The sequence below is a fragment of the Ostrea edulis genome, chromosome 3 (assembly GCF_947568905.1).
Source record: "Ostrea edulis chromosome 3, xbOstEdul1.1, whole genome shotgun sequence".
NCBI lineage: Eukaryota > Metazoa > Mollusca > Bivalvia > Ostreida > Ostreidae > Ostrea > Ostrea edulis.
The window spans coordinates 68,065,268-68,087,688 of NC_079166.1; the positions used below are offsets into that span (position 1 = coordinate 68,065,268).

At 34.2% G+C, this 22,421-nt stretch overlaps 1 protein-coding gene across 2 annotated transcripts; it reads left to right on the top strand.

Annotated features, from left to right (window-relative positions):
• The first annotated feature begins 15,413 nt into the window (after positions 1 to 15,413).
• Positions 15,414 to 18,912, top strand: LOC130046299 (multiple epidermal growth factor-like domains protein 6). 2 transcript variants are annotated; one of them, XM_056158685.1, is made up of 6 exons: positions 15,414 to 15,567; positions 15,856 to 15,926; positions 16,118 to 16,255; positions 16,419 to 16,547; positions 18,370 to 18,447; positions 18,573 to 18,912. In XM_056158685.1, the coding sequence occupies exons 1-6, from the start codon at positions 15,479 to 15,481 to the stop codon at positions 18,584 to 18,586; spliced, it is 519 nt and encodes a 172-aa protein (XP_056014660.1). In that variant the 5' UTR covers positions 15,414 to 15,478; the 3' UTR covers positions 18,587 to 18,912. The 2 variants fall into 2 exon arrangements, with proteins under 2 accessions (XP_056014660.1, XP_048765750.2); XM_048909793.2 differs by having other exon boundaries at positions 18,587 to 18,912.
• The last annotated feature ends 3,509 nt before the right edge of the window (positions 18,913 to 22,421 follow it).

The window sequence follows — 22,421 nt, forward strand, 5'->3', positions numbered from 1 at the left end:
GAAAAGAAAGTTAATAGGCATATATTGAAATAGACCTATTTGTTTGAATAATTTCCTTCTAAAGAATCAACTTGTTTTTAAAAGCATTGAAATAACTTCACAGAGTGTGAAGTAACATTCACCAAGGTCTACAGGGCAGTATGAGTGATGCGTTATGGCTTTCCTGATAGCACGTAATTAAGCAGACGGCGTTTTGAAGATTGGATTTTTAAACAATTACAGTTTTGCATTAACAGAATGAATACATCCATGGTTCTCAACACATTGACGACTACCATGGAGGAAAGTCTAAGACGAAAAGTATGAAGTTACATTCTTGTTTCTGTACTTTATTATTAGGAATACAGTATAGTGTTTACACGATGCTAAAGAAGGTGGGAGAAATTGTTCCCTTTCTCACCTCAAGAACACTTGAATATATTTCTTGTTGTGTAAATCTGCAAAATAGTCTGGCACCCACAAAACGCTGCACACCCTTTTTGCATTTCATTTATGAATGAATATGAAATAAAAAATGAAATAAATTGAACCCGAAACAAACAAAGGCAAATTGACAACTCTAATATTGATTACATTTTTTCATATCAATGCACTTATATGTATTTCTAGAATTATACAACCTTAAGGCTAATATCAATTTTTAGGAAGCGGGTAAGTACTAACCTGTTCAAATATTCTTATGCCGACGGTCAAAGAGAAGGTAGCCCGGATTGGCCAATAAATTCAGAGCGGGCACATGGAAAACAATATGGCGGAAAACGGAGATGAACATTTATTGAAATAGTTGATACATTTAACATACATACATGTACGGTAGTAAAATAGGTAACGTTTCTGACAGTATGAAAGATAATGCGATCAACACTGCTTCTCTGTGGAAGTTGCAGATCAGTCAGCCAAATTATTAGATTAGAAAACCTATTATAAATTGTAAACTGACATGGGTTGCAGCTTACAGTATGAAATCTGTTTTGCAGATTTTCTTTGAAAAATACATGTGCCTATTCTTTTTCTTCATTTTGATAGAAATTCGACAGAGTTTTCACTCGTTTTCGCAAGATAAACCGGATTAAAACGATATGCGATAATAGTGAACGATAATAGCGACCCGCACCGCTCGGATGTCCGAAACAAGTGCACCCATTGTCGAAAGCGCGCCTGCTATTTAAAAGCGAAAATAGAAATACGTAAATGACGTGTGTAGTTTCTGTGTACCTGACTTCATATAACTTCCGGTTGTTTAAGAGATTTTCTCGTATTAATACTTACACCATGGCATTTTCAAATATAGTGAACAAAGACGTATATTTTTAACCGTCCTTGTGCACACCTTGTTTATCAATTACAGCTACATGTATAGGGACCCAGCTTGTTGTGAAATAGAGTAAATAAAGTTATGGGGAAAATTGCCAATTATATACATGTAGTTTATCTTTTTTCCGAGTCCTTGCATCCCGTAGGTACCCGGGTTAGAATAGGTCCTCAGTATCCCTTGCTTGTCGTAAGAGGCGACTAAATGAGAAGGACCTTCCGATGAGACCACAAAAATCGAGGTCCCATAACACAGCAGGTGTGACATGATAAAGATCTCTACTTGCTCAAAGGCCGTAAGCGCCAAGGATTAGAATATATTTTGCAGCCCTTCACAGACAATGATAGCGTCTTCATACATGTATGAGTGAATATTCTCGAGAGGGACGTTAAGCAATATGCAACAATCCGACTTCTTGCTCCCGTCTTGTAAAATCAAATTTGTAAAAAAAAAGTTTAATAAACGTCACATTACAAGCTGAAATCAAGTTCCTGTGGGTAATTTTTACATACATGTAACCTTGTCACTCAGTCCAGAAATCATAATTCCTTTCCCGTTTCGTTTCTAGAATAACAATGGAATGCCGAACCCGATTTACACCAATCTGAAACATGGCGGGAAACATACAGAAACTGTGTGTAAAATGTATAGTCATATAGAACGTTAGCTCTATAGGAAATTTACTTGGTCTATCCATTTCCCCCACAGAGTTACGGTTTTACATTTTCATAGTACAATATTTAAGTTTCCAATCATTTTCATAGTACAATATTTAAGTTTCCAATCATTTTCGTAGTACAATATTTAAGTTTCCAATCATTTTCATAGTACAATATTTAAGTTTCCAATCATTTTCGTAGTACAATATTTAAGTTTCCAATCATTTTTGTAGTACAATATTTAAGTTTCCAATCATTTTCATAGTACAATATTTAAGTTTTCAATCATTTTCGTAGTACAATATTTAAGTTTCCAATCATTTTCGTAGTACAATATTTAAGTTTCCAATCATTTTCATAGTACAATATTTAAGTTTCCAATCATTTTCATAGTACAATATTTAAGTTTCCAATCATTTTCATACTACAATATTCAGGTTTCCAATCATTTTCATAGTACAATATTTAAGTTTCCAATCATTTTCATAGTACACTATTTACATTTCCAATGTGTTTGCCTTCGATATCTTTACCAACTGAAAAGATTGTCCATTCCTCATGAATCAATTTTTTTTAACTTGAAGTAAATCGTGATATCTTGTTTAGAAAAATTGACTAAACAATAAAAAAAGCAGTAATTTCTTCCACTCCCGGAGAAATAAATGACAAAATCTTTTGATTTCTTGAATTACTTTATTTGGAGAACTTAATTTTTTTCCAAAAACCCTCAAACTGTGCGTCTAATTTCACCTTATTAAAAATGATAGAAAATAGTACAAAAGTATAAAATCTGTAAAATCCAGAAGATTCCGCGGGCTGGACCCACTGGGGGCTTCAAGACGGCCCCCAAACCCCCTGCCTTATAAAGTGGCGCCCCCCGTAACCGCAATTCCTGGATCCGTCCCTGCATACTTTCAAATTGAGATATAGCCTTTCCAGTATCTTGTGTTGCGGTCAAAAATTTGATATCTTGTTTTCTATAGCTAGTGATAGAAAAAAAAGATAAAAATAAAAAGTCTGAGTGTCGAATCATGAGCTAGGGGGTATTAAAGTAATAGGTAACCTAGTCTCTCCGGACCTCTACAATTCACTGCATACCGAACTGTTCTTTAAGTATAACTTGAGGTTCGGTTTGAATTATAGTCAATTCGATTTTGAATAAGACGTTATTAATTTCCGAGTCATTAATTGAATATTGACTAATCATAGACATTTTTGGTTACTTATGTCAGAGTCTTATATTTAGAATTTAGCTGTAATATGTCCAAAGCTATCAAAATTTGTGAAAGGGGTAAATCAAGTAGAGATAGAAAGAAACAAAAGCATTGCAAATCGCCCATACGTTTACTTTCGTTTTATCGAGTTGGATAAATTATATATAGTAATGGTGATTTCCAGTGTTATTTATACTGACACAGGACGCAGGAAAAAATGTGATGTCTCTTGAACCCTCTCTCTTCTGAAGAATATAGAAGATTCTATTTCAGATCTTCCTTTAACCACCCCCCCCCTCCCTCTTCTAAAGCAGGATACACCGAAGAAATCTTGAAATGACTGCGGGGGTACTCTGTACTTCATCAACATGTACTACATGTACTGTATATACATAAACTATTCTTTGATTATTACAGTGACTTTCGTAATGCATATGCAGAAGCGCTTACTTTTTTTCTTTTTTCTTTTTTATAAAGTCTTAATTTTAAGTAATACTAAAAATAAGGGATTAAATCGTGAATGTATTCACGTAATGTCTACACAATACAGCTGAAAATTAGAATTGAAATACAATTTAATGCAGTGGCATATTCAGGGCCTAGTTACCTGCCTACAGATTTTTGTGACTAAAAATTTAAATTAGTAGGACAACATAAGTATATAAAGATTTGACATAATACAAACAAACAGCTGCATAAAGATAAACAAACTAGTTCTTGTATTTTTTGTTATCTTTTGATTTTATTTTTCAAAAAGTATAGGTATAATAACTTTTTAAAAAAGTAACTTGAAAAGCATGAACACTCTTGAGGGAGGGTAGGCAATCTGGGTTCAAATCCTAGTGCAGTTTATTTCTTGACACACTATGTAAGTGATTCCAACTGCAAATTTTAAAGAAAAACGATAATCTCGTTTTATATCGATTTATATAAAGTAGGAAGCAACAATTTACATTAACATCCCAGAACATTGATATACAGTAGATACACAACTTTTTGATTAAAAGCAAGTTCCAGAAACGGTGCATAATACGCTGGACAAAAGTTTATACAAGACGGACATTTTACGCTATGTGGATTGATCAAGGCAGGCTACTGACAAACAAGTTGATGTTACACAGGTTTCAACAGTCTTGTTTAAAGTCAGCATTTCGCAAATTCTATGTTCGTTATAATGATCTAGGTTACCAATACAACCCATCATTGGGTCAAATGCTGTCTTGGCATGTTTCATATCGATTGTTAGACTGTTCTTGGCAAACTGATTTTGGCTACGGAATACTCCATTTACCAGATCAAGGCATAGGGCTAGCGGTGGGTGTGACCGGTTGACAGGGATTGTTTACTCCTCCTCGGCACCTGATCCCACCTCTGGTATGCCATGGGGTCCGTGTTTGCGCAATCCTTTATTTTGTATTCCTTATAGGAGTTGTGAGAATGATCACTGTTTGTTACCTTCGCCTTTCATTGTACAACTTTACTGAAGGTAGAGTCAGCCATCATTTTTCTGCGAAATACTTTCCTTGGTATGGTATGAATAAAATATCCTAGCTTAATAACTGTGACAGGAAGTAAATAGACACACCAAGAGCTTTGTATGTAAATCCTTTCCCCACAACTGAATTCAACAACTTTTATGTTTTTTCAAGCATCAAAGAATATTAAAACAAATGTTGGGAATCAAATTCCTTGCAATACGCAAGTTGTGTACAAACGTTGTTTACAAAGGCCTTACCTTGAAAAGTGTGAGATGAATTGAATTGACAAACCATATACATGTACTAATTTTGTAATATTTTTTTAAAAGTTCAACAACCTGTAATCATCTTAACAATAAGCATATCTTCACTATCAGTAAAGCCATCTGTGAAATAAGAAGCTCATCTCTTGAAAATTATGGGAGGAGTTCAACTGTGAAATCGCAAAAGAGGTCGAAATGGACCAAACTTTCAACATGATCTAGAGTGACCCACAACGAAGCTACATAGCAAGTTTCAGCTTGATATGTGGCCCCAAAAAATGAAAACCCCGAACGGACGGACGGCAGGCATCGGTGTACCACTGACACATAAGTTGTCCCAATAAAAGTAACAATACATCAAAAGATCTTGTCATTTATTTATCTAAGAGGGGGAAAATGATAGCTTCTTCTTATCGTTTATTTTTCTTTTAAAAAAGATACAAGGATATACTGTAAATTTTAGGGGTGGGCGCCCATTTAAATCTTCCACTGGGTGAGATTTCTTTTTATTGAATAATACAAGTAGTTATTTTCATTATTTTATAATAACAAATAGAATTTTAGCAGGAAAATTGGTTGGTTATTTTCAATACACGATATAATTTTCAAAGATGAAAATGTTATTGTAGTAACACGGGAATGACCCTGAACACATTATTATGATGATATATGAAAAATATCTATAAATATTATTTAAATCAACAATAAGTACAAAATAAGTATGTAATCATAAACATAGATATTAATTCTATCAATGTGACTCCCTACACCCGTATGACTCCCTACACCCGTGTGACTCCCTACACCCGTGTGACTCTCTACACCCGTGTGACTCTCTACACCCGTGTTACTCCCTACACCTGTGTTACTCCCTACACCTGTGTGACACCCTACACCTGTGTGATTCCCTATACCCGTGTGACTCCCTACACCCGTGTGACTCTCTACACCCGTGTTACTCCCTACACCTGTGTTACTCCCTACACCTGTGTGACTCCCTACACTTGTGTGATTCCCTATACCCGTGTGACTCCCTACACCCGTGTGACGCCCTACACCTTTGACTCTCTAAGTACGCCCGTTCCACTGCTTACACCCGTGCGACTATTCACATGTGTGACTCCCTACATATGTACGACTACCCGTACAACTGCCTGCATCCTAGAAACTTACTGCACGCTAGAGACTGCCTGCATCCGTGCAACTTTTGGTACCTGTGCTACTCCCTCAACCTGTGCTACTGCCTACATTCAACTGCATTTATAAGAGTATTGGGAGCACCCATGGAACTCCTGTGCGACCAAGCTCAAGACACCAGAGCAAACAAAGGAATGAGCCGAAAAGTGGTCGTAAAAAGACTATCGGATACTGTTAACGTTAGATATATGTGGCGATGGGGATTATTGTTATGGTGGATCAAAGACTGATATTGAAATTACTGGATCTGAAAGAACTGCGTGGTGGTGACGATGATAGCAGAATTTTATAGCTATTTTGAATTGAAGTTTTAAGTAAAAATACGATTCACTGCTTGTGTTTTTTATAGGGTTGGTATTGAATATAGGCCTATACCTATATTATTGTTAATATTACAGACAAAAATACCAGTTCCTGTGCTCATTGTGAGGGGAAATGTCCCGCCTTCCTATTGTAATTGTATGTTTTTATAGTTCATAAATTTGAATTGTGTATAAAAGTTAAGAATGAGATTTCATAGATTAACAAGAGATAGATAGTGACTCGAAATGTTATATAGGAATTTGACGGACAAGGGACGTAACTTGCGGCGAACTGTTGGTTAATTTGTGTACGTACACACAGATAAAAGGTAGATAAAATTTCAATTAACTGAGGATTGTCTCATTTGTTTTACATTTTTTTATTATACACATATCATGTCTAATGTATATACGTAATGTGGATCTTCACAAAACACGAGTTACAACCCGTTTTACAACTATCAGTAAGAGAATTCTGTGTCGATATTATTCCATAAAGAATAAATAAAATGTGAGCAATTAGAGTAGAAATACAAAATAATCATACAATATATTGTATTGTATATTAAACAAGCATTTAATTTATTATTAAAGAAATAACGATGTACACAATTTCATTAATAAGCCTTTTTGTTAAAACGATTTAAATATACACTACAATTTTTTAAGAGAAGCTGTCAGTAACCATTGGGAATTTTCTTTAAAAAAGTGGAAAGTGCAAAAATCACAAATCTGAATGAAACTCTCACACTTTTGTGTATGGTGATAATCAATGTTAAAAAAGTGAAAATTACTGGAACCATGCATCGTGTTTCCATGGCAACGGACCGTACCCACAGTTAAATCATGAGATGTTGAGTTTTTAATCTTTTCACAAATATTTCTAATAAATCAATTTCCCAGCAATGTACAGTGAATAGAAATTGAAGAAAGCACTTAGATTATTGTACTTTTGATTGAAAAAATGTGTATTTTCTTGCTTATTCTTAAAACTAAGTCATAAATTAAGGTAAAAAAGAGCATTTATGACTTCTTTTCAGACACTATTTTCTCTGAAACGCAGCAGGGTTGACATTAATTCTACATGCCGTTTTTAAGACAGTTATTTATACTACCAATATAGTAAATAAAAACAGTTAAACAATTTACCCTTTTTTGTAAAACCCCTCAAAACTCTACACTAGGGCCTACTATTTTACACAATTATTACCCCTCTTGATGTGAACTCTCTAGAATTAAAGGAAGAAATGAATGAATATCACTTTGCAGACAACATAACAAATTCTAGATGGTCAGTAAGGAATTCATTTAACAGGAAACTTGAAAGGTGGGGTAGAGATTAGCCTATTTTTCTGTAAATTAAATTTGATATGTTAGTTAATAGTAGAGTTAGAGTCCATTTAATCATTCCAAATTCATACAAACTGTCCCAATGACAGATAGGTCTAGTAAATTAATAGTAAACACCGGTAAATAAGATTCCAAGTATGTCTAGTGTAGAACACTTGTTTCTCATTAAAAAAAACCCAAAGAATATCTAAATCATGTTCTACACTCAATCAGTATCAATGCTGATGTCACACTTTCACCTCATATTGCGTCATACTCAACATGCATTGTGGCGCACTTTTTGTGTATTCAAAGTATTTCATTCTCACTGAAATAATTTATCTTCTATCAAATGGTCAATGTAATTTCTATTATAATGCAATTCATATTTCAAAATATTGTATACGTAACGATGTGGATTGTTGTTCTGATGAGAAGGGGGAAGGGGAGGGGGGTATTTTGTTGGTAGATCCTCTAACAAATATCCCATCCCTATATCATTACGCTATGGGTATAGCACACACGTTTTTCAATTACAAATTCTGTAATTCATGTACTTTAGACCACATCCATATTTTAAATGTAATAAAACAATACACTTCATAGAGATTTCGATATAGAAATACTTGAGGCCTACTTATTCCAACATCTTACATGTAGCCTATGTATCAAAAAATCAATTTCTCTATTTTCAGTGAGTATTTGTTTAAACTTTTCGATATCATAATCAATGTTTCCTAAATTATACTCTTAAAACCAGGCATGTAGAACCAGGATGGCGGTGAGGAGGGGAAGGTGTCCTATTTTTGATAAGTTAATTTTTTCTTTGTTTTTACTTAACCCCCCCCCCCCCCCCCCCCCCCCAAGATTTTGCATTCGAAGTTAGGGAATGATAACAATATTTAGGTTTCAATTCTTATAGCCATGCATTTGGGGTGGGGTTTTTTCTTCTTTTTTTTTTGATTGCTTGTCAATAATTATTCGAAATTCCTCTGCGTTTTTTTTAAATTTCTTTTTATCCCGAACATCCCCTCCAGCTGCCCCCGCCCCCCCCCCCCCCCCCCCCCTTGGAAAATTATAGGCCTAATATGTGTCAGAAACTCTCAAATTTAGACCAATGACTGTAAATGTGTTAGTAACTTATTCATCTCCCGAAGATCCCTAATGTCGGCTTCAAATGAATTTATAAAACCGGAAAACGATATAAATCCTACATATCATTTTACGAAGATTGCACAATTTGACTTCAAATCTGCTGCCTAATGTGATATATTTGCATCTGGTAATAATTGTTTAATAAACATGTGAATAGCAAGTGAACTTTTCATATTTGGTTAAATTAACACATCAATTCAGTGTCCGGGGGTCCGTGTTTGACCAACTATCTATTTAATTGCTTACGGGATTTAGGAGAATGATTACTGTTCGATGTTCGTTATCTTCACCTTTCATTTTCCTTTGGGGTACCTCAGTAACTAAGTTATTGTCTCAGAGTTATCTCTCTTGGATTTATAAATAGGATTACCAGACGCACAGATTTTTCATACAGAATATACTAAACCCAAAAATATTCAAGTTTTTCATGACTGTTTACTAGTCTGTAAATTATGTATAATGAATAATGAATTATGATAGGGTATAACCTAATAAATTGGGGGATGTATCACAAATCGTCTGTTTAACATCGACTTGACAGTGTAAATATTGCAGCCGAGGCAGATCATGAATTTTTAGAAAGTGGATTCAACTTTTGTATTGAAAATTATGAATTTTAAAAAAAAAAAAAATTTTATACCTCAGATTCATTCAGGATTAATTGTTCAAAGAAATAAACACAATCTTAGATGAACCTTCATGGATTTGCGCTGCTATATCTGCTGTTACCTACATGTTTTATTTTTGCCGGTCCGCTGCCGAAAGAAACCGACGCGGAACATTCAGATTCTTTTAAAAATATCATAAATTCTATAAATATTTTATCCAAACCTGTATATTGTTTCCAAATTGTCTTTTTGGTTTGGTTTAAAGCGTGCATACTAGCCTAAATCTAACACGTGGTTTTGAATCATGTGCGTGTACATAGGGATATATGCATCTTTACGTATGGCGCTAGGCCTACGTAACATCAAATCTTTGTGACGTTATTTCTCTGTTCTCTTGAATATGCCATAAGGACCTTTTGTCATGGGCGCAATCATATATAAACTATAATATATATAAACCACAGCAATATGTGATTTTAAAAAAAATACACAGGTTCGTTAGTAGATAAAGATATATACAAGTTTAAATTAAATACAAATGCAGTTTAGGTCAACTGATTAAATATGAAGGTCATTGGTTAATGTATGTGACCTTGAGATTGTAGGACAAGGTCATTTACAAGGTTCAATAGAATTTAGCATGTCATTAGAAAGTAATTCATGCACCCAGAAGGCAAATGTTCTTGACCTAAATTAGATCATTAGCCTAGTAATTAGATACATTCTCGAAAATGTAGCTGAACATGAAAAAAAAAATTGGTGTTTTTGGTAAGGTCAGTAACAAAAAACTAAAAGTTGTTTAACTGATTTTATTTTTTTGAATAAAAATCTAACATTTGTTATTTCTTTCTATATGAAAGACCTTGCATGATTGTGTTGCGTTTTTGAAAAAAGTTAGCTAAAAAATCTATTGTTTTATTGAATTTTTGACTGTATACAATGCAAGGTATGTTGGTTGCCATGGAAACCATTTTTTGCTGAGATATTTAAATTTCTTATTTCAACAAAATTTTATATAAGCCTTTTCCATTTACCTTAAACTAAAAAATTATGCATCTTATTATCTTAATTGTATTTATTTTGGACTTTAAAGAGGTATATTTCACTGTTTTTTCAAGAACTTTGTCCTTGTTACCATGGTAACAACAAAGTGATCAATAACTCTGTGTTATTTGAGTTTAAGTGACTCACACATGCGTTTTGAATGATTTTATCAATAACGCTGCATAAAATTATAGAATTTTTCAATAATTTTTTTTTTGCACTTTCCAAAAAATTCTCCATGATTACTGACAGCTTCTCTTAAAGCCTCGTCAGATATATACTACTATAAGTACAAGCCACTTACCTGTACTTAATATGGAAGGTCCGGAGTGCCTCGGTTATCTCTATGATTTACTCTATACCCCGAGCTCTAAATTATACCTCCCGCAAAGTCTTTTGTCACTTTCTATACTCTCCGTGTTCGAAAATGTACCCTCTTGGTGGGTGTGGTGATGCAAAAGAAACGAATATAATTGACATTACCTATTACAATTCCTTGCGGTAAGACATCGCAGCATCGTCAGAACCCCCGGGTTTTCTCTCAGTTTAACAAGAGAAAACCCGTGGGTTCTGACGATGACATTGCAATGGCGGATCCAGGAGGGGGGCCTGGAGGCTTCAGGATTTTGATGCTTTTCAAGTTACTTTAATGGGTTACTCTAACTATACGTGATGAATAACAAAATAAACAGATAACCACACATGCAGGTGATTGATTTGTTATAATAACAAATCTTACACATTTGCTGTAAATTGATCTACTATTTTTGTCTTTTCTTTTGGTCACAAAATTCTACATATACATGTAGGTAACTAAGCCCCTGAATATGCTTCTGCATTGCATTTTAATTGCATTCTCAGCTGTATTGTGTAGAAATGGAACACTTCACGATTCAACCCATCATTTTAGTTTTTATACTGTATTTGGGCGCATTTCACCTTTATATTTTACACACACACAATAGAAATTACACACTCCTGTATGTGTTATGAAAGTCAGTTAGACCTAGACATATACTAGTTTATGTAGATACAGTACATGTAGTACACAGGTAGGAAGGACACGGAGTACTCCCGCAGTCATTTCAAGATTTATTGGATCTCTCCTACTTCAGAAGATCGAGGGAGGGATTTAAGGAAGATCTGAAATACAATCTTCCATATGCTTCAGAAGAGGGAGTGGTTCAAGAGACTTCCATATCTGTCACATTTTCCCCTGCGTTTGGTGTCAGAATGAATAACACTGGAAATCACCATTACTATATATAATTTATCCAAAAACAAATATATATCAAAACGAAAGTACATGTACCGGTTATTTGCTATATTTTTTTCTTTCTTTTCTTTGTATCACTTCTTATTTTACACCTTTTACAAATCTTAATAACTTTTGAAATATTACAACTATATTAATAATATATTCTAACATTAGCATCCAGAAATTTCTGTGATCAGTAAATATTCGGTACATGATTTTGAAATTAAAGACGTCTTATTCAAAATTGCATTGACTATAATTCAAACCTAACCTCAAAATATACTTAAAGAACAGTTCGGTATGTACCGAATTGTAGAGGTCCGGAGAGACTAGGTTACCTATTACTTCAATACCCAAATAAAAGATAAAAAAAATATTACTTCAATACCCCCTAGCTCATGATTTGACTCTCTTACATTTTTTGCCTAATCATAAATGTTAGCAATGTCTTGGATCTTCTTTCTTTCCTTCCTTTTTACGAGATATAAATCAAAGTACTGAAAGACACTTTAATTAAGGTGCATGACTGTAGTGGTAATGCGGAGAAACAACAAGAGAAGTTCATTATGATATGTTTTCTGTAAGGAAATACTGTAATAGACATATATTGAAAAAATGTCATAAAACTGTTATAACCATGTTGAAATATAAACTGTATTCTAGTATGACGTTGATAAACACAATTGTGATTATTATAATCTTAGCTCCCATCCGGGATCCAAAACCCTACCCCTGGGATCATGAAATTTACCTGTCCTTTCTATATACCGTATCTAATTAGTAGGACTTTAGAATCAATAGCATTAAAGAATTAAGATGACATTTAAATGTTTTAAACATAAACACTATATACCCAGTTTTGCCCCGCCCTGGAGTCAGAACCTTTATCCCGAAGATCATCAAATTGACAATTTTGGTACAGGCCTTCATGCTCAACATGTATATGGGCATACAATTAATTTTTCTTACATATGTGAGGTTGTAGAGAGAAGAGGTTTGAAAATGCTGAAGTTTTGGCTATGTTTGAACATTTCAAAATTGTAATGGTGGTTATCGGAAATTAAAAGCCTTGAATTGTAAATGCACGACGAACGGTGACCAAATGCAATAGAAATGAATGGATTCTTTCAAGCCTATCATTCAAAACACCTATCATTCACAACAACTGTATCTCGTGGGGACCCGGGTAAGAATGGGTCCTCAGTACCCCCTTGCTTGTCATAGGAGGCGACTAAATGGGGCGGTCCCTCGGATGAGACTGCAAAAACCGAGGTCCCGTGTCATAGCAGGTGTGGCACGATAAAGATCCCACCCTGTTCAATGGCAATAAGCGCCGAGCATAGGTCTGAAATTTACAGTACTTCACCGGCAGTGGTGACGTCTCCATATGGGTGAAATATTCTCGAGAGGGACATTAAACAATATTCAATCAATCAATCACAACAACTGTATTTCGAATAAATAACTTACCACTGTTTTCTAGATGTGTATATCTTCATCAGGTAAACAGAGTAATCCGTAGTCAAAATTAATGTATATAGAGTGTCCTAACAGAATGTATGAAACACGTCAGACCTTATGTGACCGAATGACAGGTTGTATTGGCAAACTAGATCGTTTTAAAGATAATAGAACTTGCGAAATACTGACTTTAAACGAAATTATTGACACCCATGTAACATCAACTTGATTGACAGTAGGCTGTATTAATTTAAAAACTGATCATACACAGAACAAGCTATTGGGTATTGAATCAATTGAGAGACATAATCCCCATATGCAGGTTATAGTGGAATATTGCTACATAAAATTTAATATGAGATGTTTACAGTGGAGAAGCTGGACTGGTACTGTTTGTCTTAAAGTTGAATTTTAGTTTGTCGTTAGCATCTATGTTCAATAAAATATTTAAGTACCAAACAGATGTGGTGTATTTTATTTCCAGTTCACTGGGATATATCGACTCGACATATGAATGAAAATGATTATCGTCAATACTCGTAGATACATGTAAAACGTCGTCGATAAATCTAAATGTAGAATCGGAGGTCACAACTGGATATTTTTCTTCTTCTCATGTAGAAGCTTTTGAATAAATTCTGTCTCATAGGGATATAAAACAGGTCAGCTAACAAAGTAGTACAATTTGCGCCCATGGGAATTTCAACAGACTGTTTGTTGGAAGACCTGATCACCAAAGACTGCGAAGATATCAATTGAAGAGACATTATTTGTCGAAATGCGCATCTGGCGCATCAAAATTGGTACCGTATACGTTTTACATATCAAACTATCTTGCTGTGACCTTCAACTAACGATATTAATTGATATTTGCACATTCTGTATTATGTAAAGTAGAAGGACCTCTAGTCTTTAATCTAAAAATCATTACATGCCATTTATTATTTCAGCACAAATGAATGCAATAATACAGGTTGAAAATAAATCTCTGGAATAATGTTCAATATACGGTTTTGGTTTTCAACTTACAAAAAGGCAAAGCATTAAAATGTTGTAATCTTAGTTCATTGTTTGCACAAAAATAGGACTTTCCACCATCTGTGGGTTTAGAAAAGTGAAAAAAACTTTCCTGTTTTTTAAAAAGATCATTGAAACAACAATAGAATCTGCAAAGCAGTTGAAACCCCTGTAACAACAACTTATTTGTCAGTAGCTTGCCGTGGTTTCACATGTGATCAATGCAGAACATGTTCTAGGGTATCGAACAACTTGAGAGACATAAAAACCATAAACAGGTGATAGTAGAAAATTGCTACAAAAATATAAGCAGTTTACGATGAAAAGCTGAAGTCATCATGTTCGTCATAAAGTTGAGTTTGTCTTTAACATCCCTCTTCAATGAAACATACAAAAATATGAAGCAGTTATGGAAGACTATGTGATGTCATCTATTTCCAAAGACGGCGATATATTTAATCAATATAGACTGAAAATGAACATTGTTAATAGCCAACACTTTATCCATAGTTGAAGGTCAAGGTAAGATATTTTTTTCGTTAATAAGCGTTTGAATGATTTCTGTCTCGTAAATAAATCAAAAGAGTTCAGCCGATAAAGCAGAGCAATTCATGCCTATGGGTGTTCCCACAGACCAATGGAAGATTTGATCTCCAAAGCCCATGTAGATTTTTCTGTAAAAAGACCAACCTGGAATCGCTTTAGTAATTATTGTCAGAGTACTTATGCGTGGAATTTGAGTAGTGTTGAACATTTTTGATTTAATTCTATTCACCAAACAGACAGCAATATCAAAGTTAGAATAAAGATGTGGTTAAGCGTAAAATGTGAGTTATTTTTTCACTAAATATTAACATATGTTCAACGCAAGGGACACGGACTACATGTATCAAATCATCCTTGATGATATTCCGATTCATAAATCTTCAATAATGCTGGTAATCATACATTGATAGACTGATTGACAACACATATATCACATGGAGTAAACTGCTTGCATGGTTGATTACATTTTTGTGAACATGAGGATTAATTAATTTCAGAGATTGATCGTTGGTTACTAGCAATCTAAAACAGGATATCTATATTTATATGCTCAAACCCAATGCATATACATGTAATGTCATGCGTATAATATTCAATCATCGTATTGGAAACGGCACAGGGAAATACATAGAACTATGCTTATAAATATGAGTGTCCATATTGTGAATGTACTTTGGTTACTGTCTTATTCACACCCGTGTATCTCTGCTCTGGTATGCAAAGGGTATGTAAGATTCTTTTGAAATCTTAATGTATGGTTTCAGTTTATGCATTGTTTTAGTGGAAATATATTTGAATCAGTTACGAGTCCCTAGAAACTTTATTATATATCATTTATTTGTTGATAATGGGATGCTTACTCCTCCTAGGCACCTGATCCCACCTCTGGTGTGTCCAGGGGTCCGTGTTTGCCCAACTATCTATTTTGTATTGCTTGTAGGAGTTATGAGATTGATCACTGTTCGTTATCTTCACCTTGCATGGAATATTGTATTTTAATATTTTATTGTAGATTGAAAGGACTTACATGTTGTACTGGTTTTACTGGACATGTTTGGAACGAGACAGTTCACAACTGTACAAGTCAGTAATGTTTCATCGATAAATATGTGAACTGCAGAAACATGCATGCACTTGAAATCTAAGAAAAACAAGAAACAATTGTACATGTAGTTATGAATTGTGCAATGGATTCTTCGATAGTTTTATGTACAAAACTCTGTGTTTAATTTAAACATTGATTTTAAAATAAATGCCAAATTGATTTAATACAGGCTGTATGTCCGGATTTCATGGCGAAAACTGTGCTTCGTCTTGCCCTTTTCCGTATTATGGCATTCGATGTGGCTTAAAGTGCAACTGTAGTGAAGACGAGTGTCATCATCAATATGGCTGCAAAAGAAGGCTTGGAGGTAAACTTCATATCATCAGGCAATATCTGAGCACCTCATTATATCTAGAAATAAAGTACTATATCAGTTGTCTTTTACTTTTACATGCATGTATTATCGTATCATAAGTAAAGATAGCTCAAGGTTTTACTGTAAATCTCACCATTTTCCTTGTCTTTGACAGACTGTGATCCGGGAGTCGTTGGTCCATACTGTGAATTAACATGTCGATATCCAGAATTTGGAAAGGATTGTCAAATGGAATGTGAATGTGAAGAGCAGAACTGTAACCCGATGACGGGATGTATATTAGGTAAATAGAAACATTAATAGTTTTGCATAGGTGCCTATGGAGACCGTAGTTTTGGTAAACATTTCAGGATTTTAGTAATTCTTCAAGCATGTACAAGGTCATACATTTTTTTTAATTCAAAACTCTAAAAATAACTATATGGAGATCCCTTGCTTGGGTTTCCTATATGGAGGCACCGTTACTAGACAGAATCATGATTGATTGATTTCATATTGTTTAACGTCCCAATCGAGTATATTTCACACATATGGAGACGTTACCATTGTCGGTGTTTGTATCATATACTGATTCATTCAAAGAAAGAGGCTGGATTTTGTCTGTACTTTAAGGAAATGCGATTACAAATTATATATTACTGTCAATTATCTTTAGTATATATTTTATAATCTCTACATTAAAAAGGAAAGCTAAAACAAACACGAAAATATGGACAATACTGTTTGTTGTTGAACTAAAACGTGACTTCACCTTTTTACACTTACATAAATTATTGTTTGTTGGTGTAAACACACCATACACCTAGATTGGAGCATTTGTTCCGAAGGCGGAAGGTCGGGATTCTAATCCCGCCTACGACAGACCTAAATTGTTAAAACAGTTAGTGACAGTTCCCTCACCAAAGGCTCGGTATCAGGTGTGTATGTCCTCGGCGATGACCTGAAAACGTATGTCCCGTGTCACAGAAGGTGTGACACGCTAAAGAACCTTCACTGCTCAATGGCCATAAGTGCAGAGATTAAACGTAAGTTTGAAGCATTTCACCGGTATTGGTGACGTCTCCATATGAGTGAAAAATTCTTGAGAGTGACGTTAAACAAGATACAATCAATCAACGAAAAGGTGAAGATAACGAACAATGATTAATCTCATAATTCCGACAAGGACTACAAAATTAAGATTCGGGCAAACACGGATCCATGGACATACCAGAGGTGGGATCTGGTGCTCAGGAGGAATAAACATCGCCAGTCGACGGGTCACACCCACCTTGAGCCCAATAACTTCATCGGGTAAACGGAGAAATTCGTAGTCAAAATCATCGTGTCATGTTATTATTATTAATCTGTATGAAACACGTCAGACAGCTTTTGACTGAATGATAGGTTGTATTGGCAAACTAGATCATTATAATGACCATACATTTTCCGAAATGTTGACTTTAAACGAGACTTTTGAAACTCCTGCAACAAAAAATGGTTTGTCAGTAGCCTCCCTTGATATCAAAACTGATCACACGCAGACCAAGCTCTTCCGTATCGAATCAGTTGAAAGATATAAACAACATATGCAGGTGATAATGGGATATTGCTTTATACATATGGGAAGTTGACAATGGCGAAACTGAAATCATTCCGTTTTTCATAAAGGTAAAGCATTTACTATTCTTATAATAGAATTACATGGCATTAAATGTGCTGTAAATCTTGACAATACGTTAGATGAAACGGGGAAAGCGATGCAGATTGATACATGTTTCTTTTATTGATGCATCCTTACGCTTCCAAATTTAATTCCTTCCAAAATGTTTCCTAATCTGTATCCAGAAAAACAAATTCAAATACTTAGGATTAAATAACAACTGTGTAGTATGTAATAGTCAATTTTACGTTGAATGAACTAATATCTATCTGGTTAAGTTATTTTAAAGCCGAGCAAGTGTCCTTCTGAAGAAATGCCGGCAAATAAAATGAGTAGTATTGTATAACGTATATGTGGTTTGCTTCATTTGTTAATGAATTGTTCGCATTATATATCTTTACAGTATAACGAATATGTTTTCTACTCAATTAGTATACACTTAATATCAATATTCTTTCTTCAGATTCGTCATCACCTGCTGCAGGTCCGTTAGCGAAAACAACTACTGCTTATCCACTGAATGCAGCGAATGAAAATTTTAGTAAGGCATCATACTAAATTCCAGATCATTAAAAGAAACCGTAAACATTGTCTCCTATTATATAAAACTTGATTTATGATGGTTGAAGTAAAAGTTGATACTGGGTCAATAATAAATGTATGTAGTTTCCTTCGTTTAGATAAACTAGCTGCAGGGAGTAACTCTTGCTTTGGAAAGGTGCATATCCCCACTATAAAGGGAATTACAACTACTTTGCAATATGCCATCCTTGGACTCGGAGTTGTGTATTTCTGATCTTCTACATTAGACTGTACATTGTTTTGTATAGATATATACCGAAAGTAAGGAATAGGAAAGGACATGAAAGGCAAATGGATGTGTAAACTGGAAGGGAAACATTCTTTAGGAAGTTATGGATTGAAATTCAAATACAGAAACTACGTCAAGGACATATCTCCATAATATACATGTATGATGCATTTCTGCTATATTTCGGAAAACGAAAATCATTAACTTCAACGTTACATGGACTTTACACATGCTGTTTTAAAATTAGATTTGATCAATATAAAACTAGTTCACATTTCGGTACTAATTTGTTAAGAGTACGTAGCATGACGTAACTGAAGTAAGATATACAATTAAGCCCAGTCAACAAGTCAGTCAACTGAAATCATATATTCAAAGACAAACACAAACGCCATAAAGTACATTCGAGGTTAAACTTATTCCAAATTGATTTTTATTATATCCTAATATATTGAATAATTGATTGTTCTTTTACGACCCATCGATAATTGTTCACTCATATTAAGACGTCACCAGTTGTAGTTGAGATACCAGATACCTCATATTTGCTAAAAACGGCATTCATTCCAAATCATGTAATCAAAATAAGGCCCCAACTGTTATGATTTAAGGTTTTATATTTCGAAAAGAGGACTTTAGTCAAAGTCATAATCAATGTATGTCGCGACAATCATGACCTAAGTACGTTAGTTCGCGTTGCCTAGTGACTTCAAAAACGTCACAATCATATCCCCTTAAGTGTACGTAGCATGACGTAACTGAAGTAAGATGTACTATCAAGCCCAGTCAACAAGTCAGAGAATATGATCTTAAACTTAAATACAGACAACTCAATTCAACTAAAATCATATATTAGGAGATTCAGACAAACGTCACAAAGTGCATTCGAGGTTAACTTTATTCAAAATTAATTTTTATTATATCCTATTATGTTAATTGATTACTTGATTGCTTTTTTACGACCCGTCGAGAATTTTTCACTGATGTTGAGGCGTCACCAGTTGTAGGTGAAGTACCACAAATTTAAACCTACCTGTATACTGAGCACTCAGGACTGCAGCAGTGTGCGATTTACATTTTACCAACGCCTACTGCTACACGGGACCTCCGTTTTTAAGGTCATATCCAAAATACATGAGATGCTCACTTCTAAATGCCGAACGTTTGGCGATAGAGCAATCACTGTCTATGTTTACGTCTTGGGTTTGACGCGGCCATAGCACGACCGGGTCTCGGTCTCACGACCTTACTGAAGTATCGTGTTAATAAAATATTTTTTAGGATGACTTAAAATAAGACCTCTTCACTTGCATTGAAAATTGAAACGTGCGCCCTTACAGTCGCAAAGCAAAACAGTGGAATGTAACTCATTAATGGATACATTACTGAAAAATGGTTTGATATTTCACATGTTTACCTTTCAGTGTTCTATGTCATTCCTTCTACCCGCCATTTTACTAGTCTTCTTGAACGTTAATTGTTTTTTGCAATATCATTGACCAAGAGCATTTATGCTGGCTTATCAGATTGAACGTTTATCTTTTAGTATTTTATTGATTTCCCAGTCCTATATCAAGCGTGCTATGAAGGTGATGAATAAATCTCAAAGTTTAAAACTCATGACCAATCACAAACGATTTAATTTTACACTTTGAGTTATCATTGTTTCATCATTTTTTTTTTAAATTAATTTAGACGACTTCTATAAGCATGCATTGAGTCTACTAACATTTATTGTTTATAGCTATCTTTTACAATTTTGCAAATGTACATGTAAATAACCAGTATTTATAAGATAAACCAACTTCAATTAGAATGGAATGCTTGACTGTCGATTCTAGTAAGGTAATTGAGCTTATCATTTCTAGCATTTCTGGGCGACAGATCATGTTTCAGCTTTCTTGAGATAGTTTTGAGAGAATAATGGACCTTTGACGTAATAAATAATGTAACAAGTGGAACCTTACTGTGATGCTTCATCTCCTCTACATCAGGATTAGAATAACATTGTAAGTTAGTAGAATTTTAGATTTTGAGGAAAAAATATTCACTAAAATGTGACCTGTTAAGAACATGTCTCGGGAAGTATTGTTCTGCTTTTCTTAGAAAACTTTACCGTACTAGGATTGAAATTGCAAAAAGTTTCATTTTGAAATATATCTATCAAATATACATTTAACATGATTTTCCGTATCATGTATGGAGTTTATTCTATTTCCTATCTCTTTACTTGATGTCTCCGATGTTACAATTATGAAATGAGTAAGTAAGTTAATGTATGTTATCATGTGCATGTATTACTATCCGCGTGTCATGTGTGTCTAAACGTTCAGTGTGATATGTGACAGTTGCTTTAAATGCGTTGTACATCATGAAAAATACCCTTGCATTAGTTTGGAAGTAGAGAACTAGACCAATTAGTAGAGTATTATCAAGATGCACAAATAATTTAACATACAACTTTTATTTTCTAATGTCTTTTTAAAATATTTTTGGAGTGACATAAAAACAATTTATTGACAATCGATTGGTATTTGAAAAAGAGGAAAATTTCAGAACAGGTCGGGTGAAAATAGGGGGAAATAGTCATGATTCGATACACTATTATGCAACAAATAACGAAACATACAAATTTGAAGCAGTTATGGAAGACTGTGTGGTGTCTTTTATTTCCAATTCGCGGAGATATATGGAATTAACATATGAATGAAAATGCACATTGTTGATAGATGAAAGGTTATCCATAGTTGAAGCTCACAGTAAGATATTTCTTCGCATTGATAAGCTTTTGAATGAGTTCTGTATTGTAGAAATATCAATACAGTTCAGCTGATAAAGCAGCACAAGTCATGTATGGGAGTTTCCAAAGACCAATGGGAGACCTGATCTCCAAGCCCACGTAGATATTGTCAGTGAAATTTCCTAGAATGCTTTTAGTATTGGTATTAGCGTCAGAATACTTGTGCAAAAATCAGAGTGGAGTTGAACATTGCTTACTTGATGCTATTTACCAAACAGACAGTAATATCAAAATTAGATAAAAAATGTAGTAAAGCGTAAAATGTGAGTTATCGTTTCACTAAATATTAACAGATTTTTAACAAAAGAGACGCAGAGTATAAAATCGTCATTGAATATATTCAGAATTATAAGCATTCAATCAAGCTGGTAACCGCACTTTGATGGACTCATTGGCAAAACACTTAACATATACACTAAAGAAATACTTACATGATTGATTACATTTTTGTGAACACGAGGATAATTTAATTGCAGATATTGATTGTTGGGTACCAGCAATCTCAAAACAGGATATCTATATTTATACCCTCAAAACCAATGCATATACATGTAATAGTATGCATATATATCAGCGGGAAACTTTTGATCTTCGTACTGGAAACGGTACAGGGAAATAGATAGAAAAATACTTATAGATATGAGTGTCCATATTCTTAATGTGGTTTGGATATTGTCTAATTTACACCCGTGTGTCTCTGCTGTGGTATGCGAATGTTTCTTTTTAAATCTTAAAATATGGTTTCGGTTTTTGCAATGTTTTTAGTAGAAACATATTTGAATCAGTTAAAAGCCGCTCGAAATTCTGTTATATATCCTTTCAAAGGATGAAATTCTTCAAAATCATGATTCAGGGTTAAACAATTTAATATGCCAGTCAATGGGTTGAATGAATATGAGTTACC

Coding starts and splice junctions, on each gene's coding strand:
- LOC130046299 (XM_048909793.2), top strand. CDS start 15,479: ATGCTTATAAATATGAGTGTCCATATTGTGAATGTACTTTGGTTACTG. Junction 16,256..16,418: donor CTGCAAAAGAAGGCTTGGAG/GTAAACTTCATA, acceptor TGTCTTTGACAG/ACTGTGATCCGGGAGTCGTT. Junction 16,548..18,369: donor GATGACGGGATGTATATTAG/GTAAATAGAAAC, acceptor TTCTTTCTTCAG/ATTCGTCATCACCTGCTGCA.